This window comes from Haematobia irritans, chromosome 1 (genome assembly GCF_050003625.1).
Source record: "Haematobia irritans isolate KBUSLIRL chromosome 1, ASM5000362v1, whole genome shotgun sequence".
In the NCBI taxonomy this organism is placed as follows: Eukaryota; Metazoa; Arthropoda; class Insecta; order Diptera; family Muscidae; genus Haematobia; species Haematobia irritans.
This window is the reverse complement of record NC_134397.1, coordinates 269,339,473-269,361,052: the sequence shown is the minus strand read 5'-3', so window position 1 is coordinate 269,361,052 and position 21,580 is coordinate 269,339,473. Positions and strand designations below refer to the sequence as shown.

Here is a 21,580-nt window from a genome sequence, read left to right as displayed (position 1 = left end):
AATTTTTCTCAGTTAAGTATGGGTGATATTAAGTATACTAGTTGGATGTATTTAATTTGGGTAAATAACTTCAATAAAATCCAAATTCAAAGTGGTTAGGTTATCATGGGGACGGCTAAGTAAAAAATATGAAATATAACAAATAATAGACCATAAAAAAATAATTTCAAAATGTAGATCATAAATGTACCGTCTGTAGGAAATTTGCAAATGTAAAGTGTTTCTAATTATATTCATACTTTTGGTGTTCCTCTTCGCTATAGAAACTAGAAATGGATTTTATGACATAACATGACATTAAATTTTCAAGTAAAATTGAGTAAATTTTTCAAAAACTCAATCAACGGGGAGGCCGTTGACCTCAACCTTGCATAATTGAAATAACTCACAAATGTTACAAACGTCCCCCTCCGTTCATATCATAAATGATAAAGTACCTAGCTTACATCGAAAGTTCTACACGTAAAATATATAGACCTGATATCATAGATTATGCAACCTAAAATTGAGGAAACACAATTACACAATATCTGACACAAATTTCTTTAACATAAAGAAATGTTTTTTATACCCTCCACCATAGGATGGGGGTATATTAACTTTGTCATTCCGATTGTAACACATCGAAATATTGCTCTAAGACCCCATAAAGTATATATATTCTGGGTCGTGGTGAAATTCTGAGTCGATCTAAGCATGTCCATCCGTCCGTCTGTTGAAATCACGCTAACTTCCGAACGAAACAAGCTATCGCCTTGAAATTTGGCACAAGTAATTGTTATTGATGTAGGTCGGATGGTATTGCAAATGGGCCATATCGATCTTCTTTTACCGATCCCCCGATTTGGCTTGCGGAGCCTCTAAGAAAAGCAAATTTCATCCGATCCAGCTGAAATATGGTACATAGTGTTGGTATATGGTCTCTCACAACTATGGAAAAATTGGTCAATAATTATATTTAGCCCCCATATAGACCGATCCCCCGATTTGGCTTGCGGAGCCTCTAAGAGATGCAAATTTCATCCGATCCGGCTGAAATTTGGTACATGGTGTTAGTATATTGTCTTTAACCACCATGCAAAAATTGGTCAACATCGGTCCATAATTATATATAGCCCCCATATAAACCGATCCCCCGATTTGGCTTGCGAGGCCTCTAAGAGAAGCAAATTTCATCCGATCCGGCTGAAATTTAGTACATGGTGTTAGTATATGGTCTCTAACAACCATGCAAAAATTGGTCCACATCGGTCCATAATTATACATAGACCAGATTTGACCTTCGGAGCCTCTTGGAAGACCAAAATTCATCTGATTCAGTTAAAATTTGGTACGTGGTGTTAATATATGGCCTCAAACTCCCATGTAAAAATTGGTCGATATCGGTCCATAATTATATATAGGCCCCATATAAACCGATCCCCTGATTTGACTTCCAGAGCCCCTTGGAAGAGCAAAATTCTTCCCATTCGGTTGAAATTTGGTACGTGATGTTAGTATATGGTATCCAACAACCATGCAGGAATTGGTTCCTATCAGTCCATAATTATATATAGCTCCCATATAAACCGATCCCCAGATTTGATCTCCGGTGCCTTTTGGAGAAGCAAAATTCATCCGATATGCTTGAAATTTGGTTCGTGGTGGTATTATATGATATTTAAAAACCATGCCAAAAGTGGTCCATATCAGCCCATAATCATACATAGCCCCATATAAACCGATTTGGTTTTGGAGCCTCTTGGAGGAGCAAATTTCATCCGAGTGAGTTGAAATTTGTTACATTGTGCTAGTATATGGTCGTTAAGAACTATACATAACTAGGTCCATATCGGTCTATAGTTATATATGGGCCTTAGATAAATCGATCCCCAATCACACAAAAATTGGTCCATATCAAGTTCATAAGTGTATATAGCCCCCATATAAGCGACCCCCATATTTCAATTCTGGCTCTCTACGTACCGTGCAAACAATTTAAAAAGCGATGTTAAGAAGTTTTAAGATACCACAACCCAAGTAATTCGATTGTGGATGACAGTCTTTCGTAGAAGTTTCTACGCAATCCATGGTGGAGGGTACATAAGATTCGGCCTGGCCGAACTTACGGCCGTATATACTTGTTTTTTATTTTTTATTAAAAAATTAATTGATTAATTTGTTTATTTGAAGTTTTAAACTTAAATTTATTTGCATAAAGGTCCCAGTTGATATATCCTAATTTTCATTATATAGAACCTATATAATGAAAATTTAGAAATTTAGAATTAAACCCTAAAATACGTCTTTATTTAAAGAGGCCTTGTTCAGAATTAGACTAAAATCCCTAAGATAAGGTCAAAATAATTGAATTAAATTCCACTTTTTTGAATGTATATTTTTATCTATTTTGTCTTGTAAAGTAAATTAATGTGGGTTTCCTAAGCTAGGACCAGGTATCAGATATTAGCTACCTTTTTTCATGAAATGAGTACCCCTGATAAGCTTTTGCTTTATCCTAAATTAAGACAAACAATGACATTTTTACTTGTAAAGCCACTTTAATAATACTTTAATTAATATGTTCCATACGCACCCATGTATTTGTATTTATATCACGTATACGTACCTATGGACACATTTTTCGGATATTTAATTTCCTTTAACAACGCTGTAATGCTAGTGTGTCATCTATACAACATTAGCAATTTAAATCCCGTTTTTTTGAAAATTTAACATCGCTTTTTCATACAAATGCCAGATCATTACGAATCAAATGTTAAGAAGAGATATTTCGAGCATGGAAATATTCGCAATTTATATCTCGCTTTTTCGAAATTTGAAAATCGGCTTTTCATACAAATGCAAGATCAATGCGATTCAAATGTTAAAAAAAGAGATTTCCAGCATTGGTGTAAACGTAGTATTAGATGATTATAGTGAAAAACAACAACGTTTTCTTGACTATGTGTTTATTTGAAGCACCAGTAATAATGTTTATTAATTGTCATTATTTTAATTTGGATTTAGTAAGTTTTCCTAATCGAGTATGTGCAAACATTTTAGTGTAGTCAGCAACCACCACTCTTCCTAATTTCCACTTTAAGCTTGTAGGAAATAGAAAGCAAACGATTATCATAAAAAGGTCAGTTGATCTATTAAATAAATTTATTGCCTTATTTATAATCACCATGTGGTAGATAAACCATTAAGGCAACATGTATTTATGGCCCTTTCTAGATTTATGACTCTACGAGTAAATTTTGAACACTCCTTTATGTCACACCCTATAGCTGAATGCATCGTACATTTTGTAATGAAGACGTTTCTACACATATCTCCATAAAATTCTCCTTTTACTTAAGTGAATGTAGGAGTTGCAATAGCGCGGTCCTTTATTTGATGTCTTTGTTGGTGGAGCAAATATAAAGAGATCCTTTTCATTGTGGGGTTTTCCGCAACACAAAAGCATTTCACTTTAGAAAGTTGCCAGAAGTTAAAAGAAGTATGTACGAGAATAATGGTTGTCAATCAGGTTTATTGCTTGTTTTTTTCTGGATTTTTTTCTCCTTCATTGTTATTCTTTGGCTTCCCGCAAACTATTAAAACGCCTTGAACTGGGCCATATACGAACGTGTTAACTCTTTGGCATTCTTTGTTTTTAAATTTCCTTTTTTAGTTGTCATTATTATAATGATAACGATTCAGTCTTGGATTTTTGTCTCTTTTGTTGTTTTTTTAGCAATTACTCTAATGTTGTATTGTCAATAATGTTTCCATTTTCTTTGCAGGGAATTTCGTTTAGTGCTGCGCCAAAATCCTTTATCTGTATTCGCCAGTGATGTTCACATAGAGAGTACAGATGGTCCTATGGATTATGATATATCAAGGATATATACAGGATCCTTAGAAGGTAAGTACAATGATAACTTTATAAGAAGATATTTAAGCGAAGGTCAAAATCTCTGAATTCTAGTAAACATTGTCTTAAGTGCATGAAAACTCATTCTCACACCCAGAAAAAATTGAACCCTCTATGTCACTAAAGCCAATTTAACTAAATTTTAGTTCATGGAATTATTAAGTTTTGAGAAAATTTTCTTGACTTTAACAATTTTTTGCGTACGTCAGTTAAAGTAATTAAAAACGGTATAAAATTATACAAAAATGAAGAATAAAGATTTACTAAATGCGTGTCTCACATAACATCCCTACGGGAAATTGGTGCAAATTACCACCGACGGACCTATCAAAGGACTGGTACCGGTGATCCACTGTCTCGCTTGATATAAACATCTAATTGGATCTACAAATTTAGTGAAGTAGAATTACCAGAATAACATAACATAATAACATATTTCAAAGGTTTTTTTTTCATTTCTGGTGCGCTTCGGATAACCAAACTGAAACAGATTCCTAAGAGTTTGTCCGAGATTGGTTCATGAAGACCTGTCTATGGAGTGCTACTACTAATGTCCCAGGACGTGTCCTTAGCAACGAGCCCATGACATGTCCTAAAGTGTAAATTTACCCCGTCCATGGACAAACCCCTGTTAAAGTGACCGGTCCCTTCCATACGTATTGACCAGAACTAGGACTGGTCCATATACACCAGGGACTAGTACTGTACCGATCCTGTGGTTGATCCATTTCCCGTAGAGATAGTTCAGAATTTTTCAAAATTTTTAAATTTTACCAATTGTGTACCCATCTACCAAAATTTGAAGAACATTTTACAAAAAAATCTACCAAATTAAAAGCTTCAAAATAAAGTTTTTGATACTTTGTTGTGGTTAGTAGAAATATTGTTTTTTTCTTCGAAAGAAATTTTTTACTATTATATTTTAGAAATTTTTCTAAGAATTTGTAATATCATAATTTTAATCCCTCCTATTACCAAAAATTTTTTTGATATATAAATATCCCTTGAATTAAAAATGTGTAGTATTTTAAATGTTATAACGATTTTAGCTTGTACCAATAAGGCAAAGTTACCATTTCTACCAAAGGGAGAACTTACAATGCATTTTGATAGTACACTGAAAAAAATATTGTCGTGAGGTCAAAGATTTCGTGTCTTTAAAATACGAATGCAAATTTTGCTTAGCATAGAAGACACATTTCTCTAATATAAAGTTTTTATCCTTGTCCAAAAGTCGATAAACTTTTCAAGTCAAGAAGTCGTATTGTCCTTATAAATAAGTGATTTATATTAAAAATGGGTATCATAACATGAAAGAAAAAATGTTTGGGCTAAGGTCAACTTGACTTTAATAATTCAGAAATATTCTTTACATTTAATGAAATTGTCTTTAAATTATTTGTCTTTTTGTATCTTGACTACAAAGCAAAAAATCGTTCAAATATAGGACATGTTTTTAAAAACTTTATTTTAAAGAAGTTTTTTACTTGAAACATAGCATAATTTCTTCTGGAAGTCGAGTCTTAATTTGGAAAATAAAGTTGTCGTTAACTCGTTTTTAAAGAAATTTGATAGCATATGAAGAAAAAAAGATGAGAAAGCGAAAAATTAAAATTTGCTTCCTAGAAGCAAGTACACAAAACCCAAGTTTAAAAGAGAATTGTGTCTTAAAAGTATCCTTACTTGTATTCTCCGCTTCTTTGGCAAATTTTTTAAAGTAAAGGCAAAATCTTTGGAACCGAGCATGCTTTTTTTTCAGTGTATGATCTAACACGAAAATTAAAATTTCTAAATATATTGAATTTATACAAAATTTTCTCAAAGTTTGATTTCTATAGAAAATTTTGCAAAAATTTTATTTCTATAGAAATTTTGTTACAAGTGCAATTTCTATAGAAAACTTTTTCATAACTTTATTTACATAGGAACTTTTTTTCAAAATTTTATTTCTATAGAAAATTTTGTCAAAATTTTATTTCTATAGAATATTTTGTTAAAATATTATTTCTGTAGACAATGTTGTCAAAATTTTATTTCTATAGAAAACTTTCTCATCATTTTATTTCTATAAATTTTTTTCACAATTTTATTTCTATAGAAAATTTTGTCAAAATTTTATTTCCATAGAAAATTTTGTCAAAAATATTCTCAAAACTATATTTCTATAGAAAATTTTATCAAAATGTTATTTCTATAGAATATTTGGTGAAAAGTTTATTTCTATAGAAATTTTTATTAAAATTAAATATCTATAGACAATTGTGTCAAAATTTATTTCTGTAGAACATTTTGTATAAATTTTATTTCTATAGAATTTTTGTGAAAATTTTATTTCTATAGAAATTTTTATCGAAATGTTACAAAAATGTTATTTCTACAAAAAATTTTGTCACAATTTTTTTACTATAGATTTTTTTTCAATATTTTATTTATAAAAAATTTTGTAAAATTTTTGTCAAAATTGTATTTCTATAGAAAATGTTGTCACAATTTATTTCTATATAATATTTTGTCAAAATTTTATTTCTATAGTAAATTTTGTCAAAATGTATTTCTATAGAATATTTTGAGAAAATTTTATTGCCATAGAAATTTTTATCAATTTTATTTCTATAGAAAATTTTATTTCAATAGAAAATTTTGTCAAATTTTTATTTCTATAGAATTTTTTTTCAATATTTTATTTCTATAGAAAATTTAGTAAAAATTTTATTTCTATAGAAAATTTTCTCAAAATGTTATTTCTATTGAAAATTTTGTCAAAATTTTATTTGTATTGAAAATTTTATCAGCATTTTATTTCTATTGAAAGCTTTGTCAAAATTGTATTTCTATAGAAAATTTTGCCAAAATTTTTGTCAAAATTTTATTTATTAGAAAATGTTGTCAAAATTTTATTTCTATAGAAAATTTTGTCAATTTTTATACCTGTTTTGGCCCTATTTGTTTGAAATTTTGCACAGGGAGTAGATTTAGCATTATAGCTATGTGTGCCAAATTTGATTGAAATCGGTTCAGATTTATATATAGCTCCCATATATACGACTAAGTGTTATGTTTGTACAAAATTTCAAGCAAATCGGTATAAAACTCTGGCTGCTGGGTCCATATTTGTGCATATTGGGCGAAAGGTATATATGGGAGCTATATCTAAATCTGAACCGATTTCTTCTAAAATCAATAGGGTTCTATTCTGACCCAAATTAGGAACATGTGCCAAATTTGAAGGCGATTGGACTTAAATTGCGACCTAGACTTTGATCACAAAAATGTGTTCACAGACAGACGGACATGGTTATATCGACTCAGGGGCCCACCCTGAGCATTATTGCCAAAGACACCATGGGTCTATCTCGTCTCCTTCTGGGTGTTACAAACATATGCACTAACAATACCCTGTTCCACAGTGTGGCGCAGGGTATAAAAATTATTTCTATAGAAAATTTTGTCAATTTTTTTTCTATAGAATTTTTTTTAGAACTATTGCTATAGAAATTTTTGCCAAAATTGTATTTCTATAGAAAATTTTGTCAAAATTTTATTTTTATAGAAAATTTTGTCAAAATTTTATTTCTAAAAAATTTTGGGTAGAATTTTACCAACTGTGTCAACCGTGGCTATTGTACCTTCCTGCAGTCTAAAATCGGTCAATGAGGCGATGCAAAGCACAGTCTCTGAAAAAATATATTTTTAGTCATACAATGATGTCTCTCTCCCTCTTTATGTCGATACTATTAATGTGACCAAAATAATTCTTGCGCCCTTGAATTCTTTAAAAATTTTCTCTAATGATTTTCTGTATTTCATTTACGATAAAACATTTCAAATGAAACAAAAAATTCTTTTTTAATTCATTGTTCCCTAAAAAAAAAAAAAACAAGAGAAATTCCAAAAAATGTTCTTTAATCTATATAAATAACCTCCAAAGAGAGTAATAAAAAAAAAAAAAAAAAAAAAAAAAAAAAAAAAAAAAAAAAACAGAAAATTAAAGCAATCCCAATATGCTTATCCTCCATTAAGTATCATAAATTCACAAATGAAAACGACAAAGTTTTCTCAAACATATTTCACTTGTTAACATTTTGTAATAGAAGTTTGGCGAGCGGGTTCGAAGAGAGAGAGAGGGGACATATCTAGTGGTCACATTGGGATGTGAGATGGTGACCCGAGAGTAGGCCATGATGTTATTGCATGAGTTTTTAAAAGTCTTGCGCTGCTCTTGATCTCCAGCTGTGTGGTTCAAGCTAAATAAGATTCATTTTTGCAGAAAACTTTTATGTCTTCCTGTTTGTTGGGGGTGGTTTAGTCGTTACTCTTTATCCCCATCACTCTCTTACGCTCTCGCTACTTTTCCTCATTTTGTTCTCGATATTAAAGGACCAAGTTTTCTTCGTTATAAATTTTGGGAGTTTTAATATCATGTCGACATTTAGTGAAGAAACTAGAAACTACAACTCATTCTTATTTAAACATCAGCAAACCGTAAAGTATCAGAGTTATTTTATATTTCTTGCGTGTATTTGAACATTGTTGAAGTCGTTAGTGTTGTAATGTCGCCGCTATTGCCAGTATCATTGGAGAATAACTTAAGAACTTGCATTAGAAGAGATGGGTATGAGAAGGTCGGGTAAAATAACAGCTGGGTGAAAGAGGCCTGGTGAAGAAGCTATTGAAAAATAAAAAAAAAATATTTGCCGAATGATGGTCTGAGATGGAAAAGAGGATTTTATGTAAAAAATAAAACGAAAAATCGAATCCGACGAATTCAAATAGATTGATTTTTGATATTGTTGAATATCTACACGGACGATTACGACTGTTTTTTGTTTGGAGCTCAAATAATAAACACATTATTTTGAAGTATAAACATATAATGTTCAACTAGTACAAAATGTCTTGAACATATGGTATGTGTTAATATGTTAGAATATATTTCCCCTATGTTACGGTTTACGAATTCGCAAAACGCAAAATCTCAAATTATCAATAACTTTTGAACCATTCCATCTTTTGCAAAGAAAGATAGAAGAATAATGGCAACACTGGTGGTCGTTCGGAATTATCTTGCAAGGGTCTACTATTTTCTCTCTATTTTGGATACAATTCGGTGGGTGTTGCATTATCCACAGTTATGTTAGTGGCAGTAATGGTTCCTTCGTTAGATGCAGGCCCCATATGGTTCGGTCTTCAGGGTTGCTGGTTTTTGGCATACACCTCGTACATTCAGTCAGCTTATACTTCTTTCATGAAATCACGGATCCCGTAATTAGTTAGATGAAAAGAGAAGGACTTGGCCCCACTCCTACGCTGTATGTCGGTTGATGCATTTCCGGATGGACCGCTTATGCAGACTGCATAGGCGAATGGGTCGCGTATACTAATAAACTGCAAAAGCAAATAAAACTGCGTATACGAACGGATCGCGTATGCTGATGGACCGCATAAACAGGTAATAGTCGCATGCAAACGGATCGCATTAGATGAAAAGAAAAGGACTTGACCCCACTTCTATGATGTATGGATGGGCCAATTATGCAGACTGCATAGGCGAATGGGTCGCGTATACTAATAAACTGCAAAAGCAAATAAAACTGCGTATACGAACGGATTGCGTATGCGGATGGACCGCATAAACAGGTAATAGTGCGCATGCAAACGGATCGCGTATGCAGACGAACCGCATTAAATGTATTCTCGTATATTCAATAGGGGAACAATTGTTAGGATTCAGAAAGTGATTATGCGGACGGACCACATATACAGATAAGACTGCGTATGTGAATGGATAGCCTAAACGAATGGACCGTGAGAGCAGGTAATACTGCACATGCGGACGTACCGTGTTAGGTGAATTCTGTTATAGCAAAGAGGCAACAAATGGCGGGATGCCGCTAGCTCGTATCGGACAAAACGCGTGTATACAAATGAAACGTATGCAGATCAGAATGCGTGTACGAATGAATCGCGTATGCGAACGGACCGCGTAAGCAGGTAATAATGCGTGTACGAACGGATCGCGTATGCGGACGTACTGCGTTAAGTGAATTTTGCCAACAGGGGAAGGGCTAGCTCGTATACGGACTAAGGGCGTGTATATGGACGGACCACATATGCAGAAAAGACTGAGTGTACGAACCCTTGCTTACGCGGTTCGTACACTCAGTCTTTTCTGCATAATGCGCATGCGAACGGATCGCGTTAAGTAGATTCTGATATAGCCAATGAGGGAACAATTGGTGGGATGCGTCAATCGGGTATAAGTACGGACCACGTAATCAGATAACAATATGAATGAGCCGCATATGCGGACGAACCGCAAAAGCAGATACAACTGAGTATACACGGGCCCTTTAAGCGGACGGATTGCGTAAGTGGATAATAATGTGCATGTGCACGTAACACATTAAGTAATTTGGTGGGATGCGACAAACGCGTGTATGGACAAATGGCGTGTATGCGGATGGACCATATATTCAGAATGACTGCGTATACGAGAAGATAGCGTATTTAGCGAACCGTGCAAACACACTAAACATATTTTTTTCGAACAGATTGCGTACACTAACCAACCACATAAGCAGGAGAGACGGCGTTCAATCGCATATGTTGACGGACTCCATATGCAAACGGATGCGGACGTATCGTTTTAAGTGAATTGGTGAAATGTGGGAAGCACGAATGCGGGCAAGAAAAATGCGATGCTTACAACTTATCAAAAAGTCGGGAGTAACGACGTGAAAACTCGACTTTGCAATGATAACAATGTTCTAACTAGAGTGGTGCGCGTGATAGAAATTTCATTCACACTCACGCACATTCACGAAGCAAAATGTTTATTCACGCACGACACGTGTGGTAGACACTCACACTCACGCACGTTCACGAAATGAAAACCATTACTCACGTACGCTCACGCACGAAGTATTTTCAAGGACTTCCGCTCACGCACGAAGTACTTTCAAGGACTTCCGCTCACGCACGATTCACGATAATTCACGTGACTCACGACATGTTCCAACCGGGATTGAGCAAAGGTAACATAATTCATGAATAGAATATAGTTCGACAACTAAATTAATTTCAGCTCACTTAGGAGTAAGAATTAAATCAGGATTTTTTTTCCGTGAGCGTGATTTTTCAGAAATTTTATTCACGCATATTTACGAACCGATTTTATTTCTCACGCAGGCTCACCCACGACATATTTTTTTCAGTTCCATTCACGCACATTCACCAGAGTTGCTTCAGATTTTGTTCACGACTCACGTGATTGACGCGGGAATCACGCGTGTCACGACACTTTCGTGTGACGCGCACACCTCTCGTTCTAACTAATTTTGAAAATCGTCAGGTATTCATTATACCCATATGCGTTGGAAAGATGGCGATTTTGCTAAAGAAATTAACTTGCTAGAAGCTAAGAAAGCTGCAGACAAGCCCAAATTGAATAGATTTCAGGACAACATTCAATCGCGTTGCTCGAAAAGCCATTCTATCTACAGTTAAATTTAAAATTTGTTTCTCAGTATGGAAAGATCGGGAACACGATTTTGGCTTTGATACAGGTGCAGGTGTAAACAGGACTGTCTGCCTGTTGTCGACTATTGTTCGTCTTATACCTCAAAGCTGAATAGTCGACTTTTCCAAATTTGGAGAAAATCGATCTACTTTTTAAATTACGAAAAAGTGCACAAAGTTAAAATGTTGACATTTTCAAATTTGGAACAATTTGTTTTAGGATTACCATTACAATCCCTTAACAAAATATTACAGTTAGTCCATACTGGTGCGAAGGTAATTTTTGAATGCTCAGAAATCGGAATTTCATCCGAACCTTTGAAACTTTGAATTTCTTATTATTTAATTTTGAAAATTTTTTGCTGATCTCTTTTGCCTTAACTATTTTCCCAGTTTCTTATTTCTCGATATTCTCCTTCTCCCCAACTGTCCCGACTTCCGTATCTGCCACTCTTTATCCAACTGTCTGTCTATTCCAATTTCTTTTCTGCGTTAACTCAGCTCTACTGAAGGTAAAGCCATAGACTAGTGAAGTGAAGAGTAAGAAAACGAAATCCTGCTGTTATTTTATGTCAGCATTAGTTACGTACAACAATTTTCCAAGTTTTATTGCATTCAAACCCCCCGTTCACTGGCATGATGAGATGAGTCAAGTGGTCCTTAAGTAGACTAGGAGGATAGTGGACTTCTGTTTTTTTTTTTTTTGCGATTTCGACCATTAACAAGGACGAAGTGGTTAGGTTTTCTGGGTTGGCCACAAGAATTGAGTAATAAATAGTTAAATATATAAAATTGCAAAACTTAATGTTTCTTTTAAGGATTTGCGAAACATGGAATGACAGCATGAACCTCTCCAATCCCCACTATTGGTTTAGTAAATGACCTACATTTGAATGGGCAGACTAAATGGAGGCATAGTGGTAATAGTGGCATAAGGATTACATTTTGGGTGGGAGGGATAGCAATCACCATTACAAACACCTTCTTGGCATTTAAAAGAAACTTAAAATTTTCTTGGAAATGTTTTTCATTTGCTTTGTGGAAATTTATTTTTTCAAGTGTATGTCTTCCCATATAAGCCACACTGAAAAAAATATTGTCGTGAGGCCAAAGATTTCATGTCCTTAAAATACGAATGCAAATTTTGCTTAGCATAGAAGACGTATTTCTCTAATATAAAGTTTTTCTCCTTGTCCAAAAGTGGATAAGCTTTTCAATGCAGTCGTATTGTCCTTATAATTAATTGCTTTGACTTAAAAATGGGTATCACAACATGAAAGAAAAAAAATTTGGGCTAAGGTCAACTTGACTTTAATACTTCATAAAAATTCTTTAAAAATAATGAAAATGTGTTAAAATTTGTTGTATTTTTGCATCTTGACTACAAAGCAAAAAAATCGTTCAAAAGAGGACATGTTTTTCAATTCTTTATTTTTAATGACTTTTTTACTTGAAACATAGCATAATTTCTACTGCAAGTCGAGTCTTCAATTGGAAAATAAAGTTGTCGTTAACTCGTTTTTAAAGGACTTTAAAAGCATATAAAAAATAAAAAAAAACTGAAACAAGTAGGGTAAGTGCAGCAAATGTGGTATAGGCTGGTAATGTGGTATAGTAGCTTTTTTCTCTATCTAACAACATACGAAGAACTAAACCAAGCTGAATAGATTGTGGCTGTCAGAAAATGAAGCTATCAAAGATAAATTTGATTTTTGCAACTCTTTCTTTGTGCCAGTTGAAAGAATTCGCATTTACCCGTGCTCGAAGGTTTTTTTTGGTGGTTCTTAATCATTTCGTTTTGTGTGAAGATATATTTTAAATTTATTAATTTTCGAATGTAAATAACTGACGAGTACGAAATAAGCATAAAATGTATGCAATTGCGATACACATATTGCATTTATTTTTTTTTTACAAAAAAATCTACATTATGGTGTACCACATTACCTGCACATTTTATGAATCCGTGCTTAATGTGTTTTTTAATAAATTCGCAAATATATCCGAAATTATGGGTTTCTAATTTTTCGCTCATAGTTGCGTGGATGGCTAACACTAGTAAAATGAATGTGGTAAAGAAAAACAAAAAATTTGGCTTTCGAAAAACAAATGGATATACCACATTTGCTGCACTTACCCTATATACGGCCGTAAGTTCGGCCAGGCCGAAGCTTATGTACCCTCCACCATGGATTGCGAAGAAACTTCTTCTAAACACTGCCATCCACAATCGAATTACTTAAGTTGCGACAACGCTTGCCGATGGCATGGTATCTTGAAACCTCCTAACACCGTCTTTTAAATTGTATGTAAGTCCATACGTGGTATATATTAAATAAAAAAAGATCGATCAAATACGTATATAATTCAGTTTGAAAAAATTTGCTATACACATAAAATTTTGACAAAATTTTCTATAGAAATAAAATTTTAACAAAATTTTCTATAGAAATAAAATTTTCACAATATTTTCTATAGAAATAAAATTTTCACAATATTTTCTATAGAAATAAAATTTTGACAAACTTTTCTATAGAATAAAATTTTGACAAAATTTTCTATTGAAATAAAATTTTAACAAAATTTTCTATAGAAATAAAATTTACACAAAATTTTCTCTGGAATTAAAATTTTGGCAAAATTTTCTATAGAAATAAAATTTTGGCAAAATTTTCTATAGAAATAAAATTTTGACAAAATTTTCTATAGAAATAAGATTTTAACAAAATTTTCTATAGAAATAAAATTTTAACAAAATTTTCTATAGAAATAAAATTTTAACAAAATTTTCTATAGAAATAAAATTTTAACAAAATTTTCTATAGAAATAAAATTTTAACAAAATTTTCTATAGAAATAAAATTTTGGTAGATATTTTTTGGCTCGAGTGGCAACCATGATTATGAACCGAATAAAATTTTAACAAAATTTTCTATAGAAATAAAATTTTAACAAAATTTTCTATAGAAATAAAATTTTCACAATATTTTCTATAGAAATAAAATTTTCACAATATTTTCTATAGAAATAAAATTTTGACAAACTTTTCTATAGAATAAAATTTTGACAAAATTTTCTATTGAAATAAAATTTTAACAAAATTTTCTATAGAAATAAAATTTACACAAAATTTTCTCTGGAATTAAAATTTTGGCAAAATTTTCTATAGAAATAAAATTTTGGCAAAATTTTCTATAGAAATAAAATTTTGACAAAATTTTCTATAGAAATAAAATTTTGGCAAAATTTTCTATAGAAATAAAATTTTAACAAAATTTTCTATAGAAATAAGATTTTAACAAAATTTTCTATAGAAATAAAACAAAATTTTCTATAGAAATAAAATTTTAACAAAATTGTCTATAGAAATAAAATTTTGGTAGATATTTTTTGGCTCGAGTGGCAACCATGATTATGAACCGAATAAAATTTTAACAAAACTTTCTATAGAAATAAAATTTTGATAAAATTTTCTACAGAAATAAGATTTTAACAAAATTTTCTATAGAAATAAAATTTTAACAAAATTTTCTATAGAAATAAAATTTTGACAAAATATTCTATAGAAATAAAATTTTGGTAGATTATTTTTGGCTCGAGTGGCAACCGTGATTATGAACCGAATAAAATTTTAACAAAATTTTCTATAGAAATAAAATTTTAACAAAATTTTCTATAGAAATAAAATTTTGACAAAATTTTCTATAGAAATAAAATGTTAACAAAATTTTCTTTAGAAATAAAATTTTGACAAAAATTTTCTATAGAAATAAAATTTTGGTAGATTATTTTTGGCTCGAGTGGCAACCATGATTATGAACCGATGTGGACCAATTCTTGTGTGATTGGAGATCGGCTTTATATAACTATAGACCGATATGGACCAATTTTGGTATGGTTATTAGCGGTCATATACTAACACCACGTTCTGAATTTGAACCGGATCGGAAGAATTTTGCTCCTCCAAGAGGCTCTGCAAGCCAAATCTGGGGATCGGTTTATATGGGGGCTATATATAATTATGGACCGATATGGACCAATTCTGGCACGGTTGTTAAATATCATATACTAACATCATGTACCAAATTTCAGGCGGATCGGATGAAATTTGCTTCTCTTTTAGGCTCAGCAAGCTAAATCTTTGGATCGGTTTATATGGGGGCTATATATAATTATGGATCGATGTGGACCAATTTTTGCACGGTTTTTAAAGATCATATACCAACCCCATGTACGAAATTTCAGCAAGATCGTATGAAATTTGCTTGTCTTTGAGGCTCCGCAACCAAATTTCGGGATCGGTTTATATGGGGGCTATATATAATTATGAACCGATGTGGACCAATTTTTGCATGGTTGTTAGAGAACATATACCAACACCATGCTTTTTTTTCAGTGCAGAATTATTTCAAACAGAAGTAGACGAGTCACTTCCGGCCAAGGCCAGTTAACTAATCTTGAATGCACACACACACACATATCGAAAGGATTGTTTTAATTAAATTATCAGATTGTCTTGTTTTTCCAGAGATCATAGTTGCAAATGGAATTTGGATAATTGAATTTTCCTTTCTCTTCTATTGGATTTTTTTTTTAATGTGGCTTATGTTAGTTCTTTCGATTCAAATCCACCAATGGACATCTATGCAATAGACGAACAAGCCTTGTTGCCTTGGCCTTACTTATAATTCTCATAACCATCTCTAGTGTAGTGTAAATGGCAAGTGAAGTTGTTTTTGTATTTTTGGGAAGACACAAATGGAATTGTTTTTGGTGTATTTTCTTCCATTTTTTTTTTCGAAATTTCTGGTTGTTATCTCCTTGATTCTAATGAAATTACCCAGGTGTTATATTTCAAGAGATTTGTTTACTTTTCATGGAATTTATTTTAATTGAATAGTTTTTGTAAGTGGCTTCAAATTACCTTTTACTTAATTAAATTGAGAGGAAAGAACTCGTAAGAGTTAAAGGAAGTTGTTTCTTTTTTTTTGTGTTCAAAATTCAAGCAAATCCTTTGGGATGTGACTATGATAAAGCTATTGTTTCGAATGGATTTTGTATACTAAGTTAAAAAACGAAATTGCAATATTTTCGAATTTTATATAATAAAATTAAAATCGTGAACAAGATTTTAAGGGTCTTAAGATCATTCAATATATTATAAACAAAAAATAAAATGAATAAAGCTTCATCATTGGAGGTAGGATAACTAAAAATAACCATCATTACAAAGTCCAATGTAATTTCAATTATTTTTTATACCCTGCGCCACACTGTGGAACAGGGTATTATAAGTTAGTGCATATGTTTGTAACACCCAGAAGGAGACGAGATAGACACATGGTGTCTTTGGCAATAATGCTCAGGGTGGGTCCCTGAGTCGATATAACAACGTCCGTCTGTCCGTCCGTCCGTCTGTCTGTGAACACATTTTTGTGATCAAAGTCTAGGTGGCAATTTAAGACCAATCGCCTTCAAATTTGGCACATGTTCCTAATTTGGGTCAGAATAGAACCCTTTTGATTTTGGAAGAAATCGGTTCAGATTTATATATAGCTCCCATATATATCTTTCGCCCGATATGCACTAATATAGACCCAGCAGCCAGAGTTTTATCCCGATTAGCTTGAAATTTTGCACAAGGAGTACAATTGGTAATATAGTCATGTGTGCAAAATTTGATTGAAATCGGTTCAGATTTAGATATAACTCCCATATATATCTTTCGCCCGATATGCACAAATATAGACCCAGCAGCTAGAGTTTTATCCCGATTTGCTTGAAATTTTGCACAAGGAGTACAATTGGTAGTATAGTCATGTGCGCAAAATTTGATTGAAATCGGTTCAGATTTAGATATATCTCCCATATATAGATTTCGCCCGATTTACACTCATATGACCAAAGAGGCAAATTTTTAACTCCGATTTAGTTGAAATTTTGCACAGGGAGTTGAATTAGCATTGATGGTATGCGTGCCAAATTTGATTGAAATCGGTTCAGATTTAGATATAGCTCCCATATATATGTTTTTCTGATTTCGACAAAAATGATCAAAATACCAACATTTTCCTTGCTAAATCGCCACTGCTTAGTCGAAAAGTTGGGAGCCATCGTGGTGCAAAGGTTAGCATGCCCGCCTTGCATACACAAGGTCGTTGGTTCGATTCCTGCTACGACCGAACACCAAAAAGTTTTTCAGCGGTGGATTATCCCACCTCAGTAATGCTGGTGACATTTCTGAGGGTTTCAAAGCTTCTCTAAGTGGTTTCACTGGAATGCGGAACGCCGTTCGGACTCGGCTATAAAAAGGAAGTCCCTTGTCATTGAGCTTAACATGGAATCGGGTAGCACTCAGTGATAAGAGAGAAGTTCACCACTGTGGTATCACAATGGACTGAATAGTCTAAGTGAGCCTGATACATCGGGCTGCCACATAACCTAACCTAACCTAACCTAACCTAACCTAACCTAGTCGAAAAGTTGTAAAAATGACTCTAATTTTCCTAAACTTCTAATACATATATATCGAGCGATAAATCATAAATAAACTTTTGCGAAGTTTCCTTAAAATCGCTTCAGATTTAAATGTTTCCCATATTTTTATACCCTGCGCCACACTGTGGAACACACTGTGCATATGTTTGTAACACCCAGAAGGAGACGAGATAGACACATGGTGTCTTTGACAATAATGCTCAGGGTGGGTCCCTGAGTCGATATAACTATGTCAGTCTGTCCGTCTGTCCGTCCGTCTGTCTGTGAACACATTTTTGTGATCAAAGTCTAGGTCGCAAAATAAGTCCAATCGCCTTCAAATTTGACACATGTTCCTAATTTGGGTCAGAATAGAACCCTGTTGATTTTGGAAGAAATCGGTTCAGATTTAGATATAGCTCCCATATATATCTTTCGCCCCATATGCACTAATATGGACCCAGCAGCCAGGGTTTTATACCGAGTTGCTTGAAATTTTGTACAAACATAACACTAACAGCCATTTTCATGTAGCTCCGTTAGGCTTTAACTGCCAGTTAACAGAAAGAAAAATGGAAATATCTTTTCTCCGGTTAACTTTAACTGAAAAATTTTCAACAGTTACGTTTCTAACTGGCATTTGGAATATATACGCAAAGTGACAGATATGTAGATATCACGGTTTAAAAGTTCGTTAGCTAACGTAGCACTAACGGAGCTTCATGAAAATGCGGGTTAGTCGTATAGTCAAGTGTGCAAAATTTGATTGAAATCGGTTCTGATTTAGATATAGCTCCCATATATATTTTTCACCCGATATGGACTTATATGGCCCCAGAAGCCAGAGTTTTGGCCCAATTTGGTTGAAATGTTGCAATTGGAGTCCAATTAGTAATATAGTCGTGTGTGCCAAATTTGATTGAAATCGGTTCACATTTAGATATAGCTCCCATATATATGTTTTTCTGATTTCGAAAAAAATAGTCAAAATACCAACATTTTCCTTGCTAAATCGCCACTGCTTACTCGAAAAGTTCTAAAACTGACTCTAATTTTCCTAAACTTCTAATACATATATATCGAGCGATAAATCATAAATAAAGTTTTGCGAAGTTTCCTTAAAATTGTTTCAGATTTAAATGTTTCCCATATTTTTGTACTAAAATTGTGTTCCACCCTAGTGCATTAGCCAACTTAAATTTTGAGTCTATAGATTTTGTAAAAGTCTATCAAATTCTGTCCAAATCGAGTGATATTTAAATGTATGCATTTGGGACAAACCTTTATATATAGCACCCAACACATTTGACGGATATTATGGTATCGAAAATTTAGATCTAGAAAGTGGTGCAGGGTATAATATAGTCGGCCCCGCCCGACTTTAGACTTTCCTTACTTGTTTTTTTTTTTTTTTTTGATTTTTTTCAATGGGATTTGTAAAAATTACATTTTCTAAAAATCATCATTGTAACATTCCATTTGGCTAATTGGAGATGATTGTTTATTTTTCCATCTAATTTAATTCGTTATTTATTTTTGGTGTGCCAGTTTATTGCAATTTTGGGGTAACGAAGCTTTTTTGCTATTTTTCTAAAGGTCATTACAGGCATTTGTCCTTCAAATTGTTTTTTGGGAGGCACCAAATAAAACACACATTTTTTTTTAGTAATTGAGAGGGTATGGAAAATGCCAAACATACAATAATTTTTAATAATGTTAACATATGTAAAGCATCTCTAGTATGGGTAGGGTGGGTAGGTTTCTGACGTCTATTTGCTGGTTTTTATTTTAACTGAACCGGGAGTAAACAAAATTTGCTGTGTAACCAAAACATTTGCATAAAGAATTTAACTATAGACCAAATGGCACAAAAAAATATACTGAAATAACTCATATGTGATGTAAACATAAAAATAAGAGTGGTTTTGGGTTTTTTGCATATTAGGGTGGTGATGACACAATATAATATATGAGATTTTGTTTTTTAATGAAACTATAAAAAATGTAAAAAAAATGTTGGTTTGGAAGGAGTTAGATAAAAAATTCGGATTAAATACCTACAGTTGGGAGCAAAGCTGTACATTTAGATGAATTATATACCTATAGTAGTGCCTTTATTAAAATAATATACAAATAAGCCTGTATACCGTTTTGCACATTATGCATAATACATTAAAATCAAATGTTTTGGAATCTGGCCCTAGTCCTTCGTTTCTAATTACGTTGTTAACTCATCTTGACATACTTTCTACTAAGTTTTTTATTATTTCTTTTGGAATATCCGACTAATTGTGCTGAGCTTGCCTATAGATCTCATCGCTATTTATTGGCGCTCTTTGAAGTTGAAAACTTTTTCAATTAAAAATGAATTGATACTATTAACCTTTTAATCAAACTAGCAACATTAAATCAATGATTGATTTTGTTCTAATTTTCATTTAAAAAATTTATTGATAGAATTAACTTTTTAATCAAATTCGGAAGAGTAAGTCAGTTAAAAAACTAACTTATAATACCCTGTTCCACAGTGTGGCGCAGGGTATAATTATGGATATTTTTTTTATTTTTAATAAATTTTTTTTTAAACAAATTATTTTTTAATCCTTTTTAAAAATAATTATAGAATGTATAGTGCCCATAAATTATTTCGATATATTTTTTTTTAATTTTTGGCTTTGCCGTATACCCCAATGTATGGCAAACATTTATATAATATGGTCATGCAATGTGAATAGCCCTGAATTTACGCTAGTTGGCATATGCAGCAAAAAAAAAAAAAAATATTTCGTCCATAAAAAGTAAATTCACCCCCTCTCAAGTAAAGTCCTTCAAATTCAATAGGGCCATAAAACGCGTCTTTTATATGTCTGCAGTAGACTGGAAAATTATTTACATTATTTTCTTTCATCCATTGTGTGTGTATGTGGACTCACATTCGTAAATATTCTATTTTGTACACATTTTTCCCCTTTCTGTGCTATACTGTAATTTAGTTTACTTCTTTTCAATGAATTCGGTTTTGTTGGATTTCCAGTTGTTAGAGGGGACAAGTAATGAATTTGTGTTAAGGTTAGAATCTAATGTCTAGTAGACGATTTTTTTACAATGAGGTTAGGGTTTATTAAACATTTTTTATTAATTTCATGAAATTTAATTTTTTGGAAATTTCTTTATAAAAATTTATTTATTCATCTATTGCATCAATGTATCCAGCCTTGGCTAAATGGTTCCAAGCAGTTTTATGTGTAATACAAAGTTCTTGTAAAATGGCAGCAGGGTTTATATGATGGAAAATGTTCATGATTTTATCGACATTTTCAACAATTCGACCTTCCAATGCATGATGCATCTTTTAAGGTCTACGATGCAAAACTACTCGGAAATAACACCAGGATTGATGCTTCTATATTAAAATTTTAGTATTGAATTTCTCATTCATGGAGTATAAAGCCAAGCATTGCACCCACGGTTGATACATTTGGTAGAATTCTACCAAAAATGGTAGATTTTTTAATGTTTGGTAGATTGGTAGAATTCTTGATGTTTTGGTAGGTTTTGCAAAATATTCGTCTCCACAAATTTTCTATAGAAATAAAATTTTTACAACATTTTCTATAGAAATACAATTTTGACAAAATTTTCTATAGAAATAAAATTTTAACAAAATTTTCTATATTTAGAATT

General features: G+C 32.4%; 1 protein-coding gene across 3 annotated transcripts in view; it reads left to right on the top strand.

Annotated features, from left to right (window-relative positions):
• Positions 1-21,580, top strand: part of Kul (Kuzbanian-like) — a 793,173-nt gene that overhangs the window by 546,702 nt on the left and 224,891 nt on the right. For all 3 annotated transcript variants that reach the window (XM_075293591.1, XM_075293584.1, XM_075293599.1), the window contains one exon: positions 3,771-3,892. In XM_075293591.1, the coding sequence (XP_075149706.1) occupies positions 3,771-3,892 (122 nt within the window). The remainder of the gene's footprint in view (positions 1-3,770; positions 3,893-21,580) is intronic.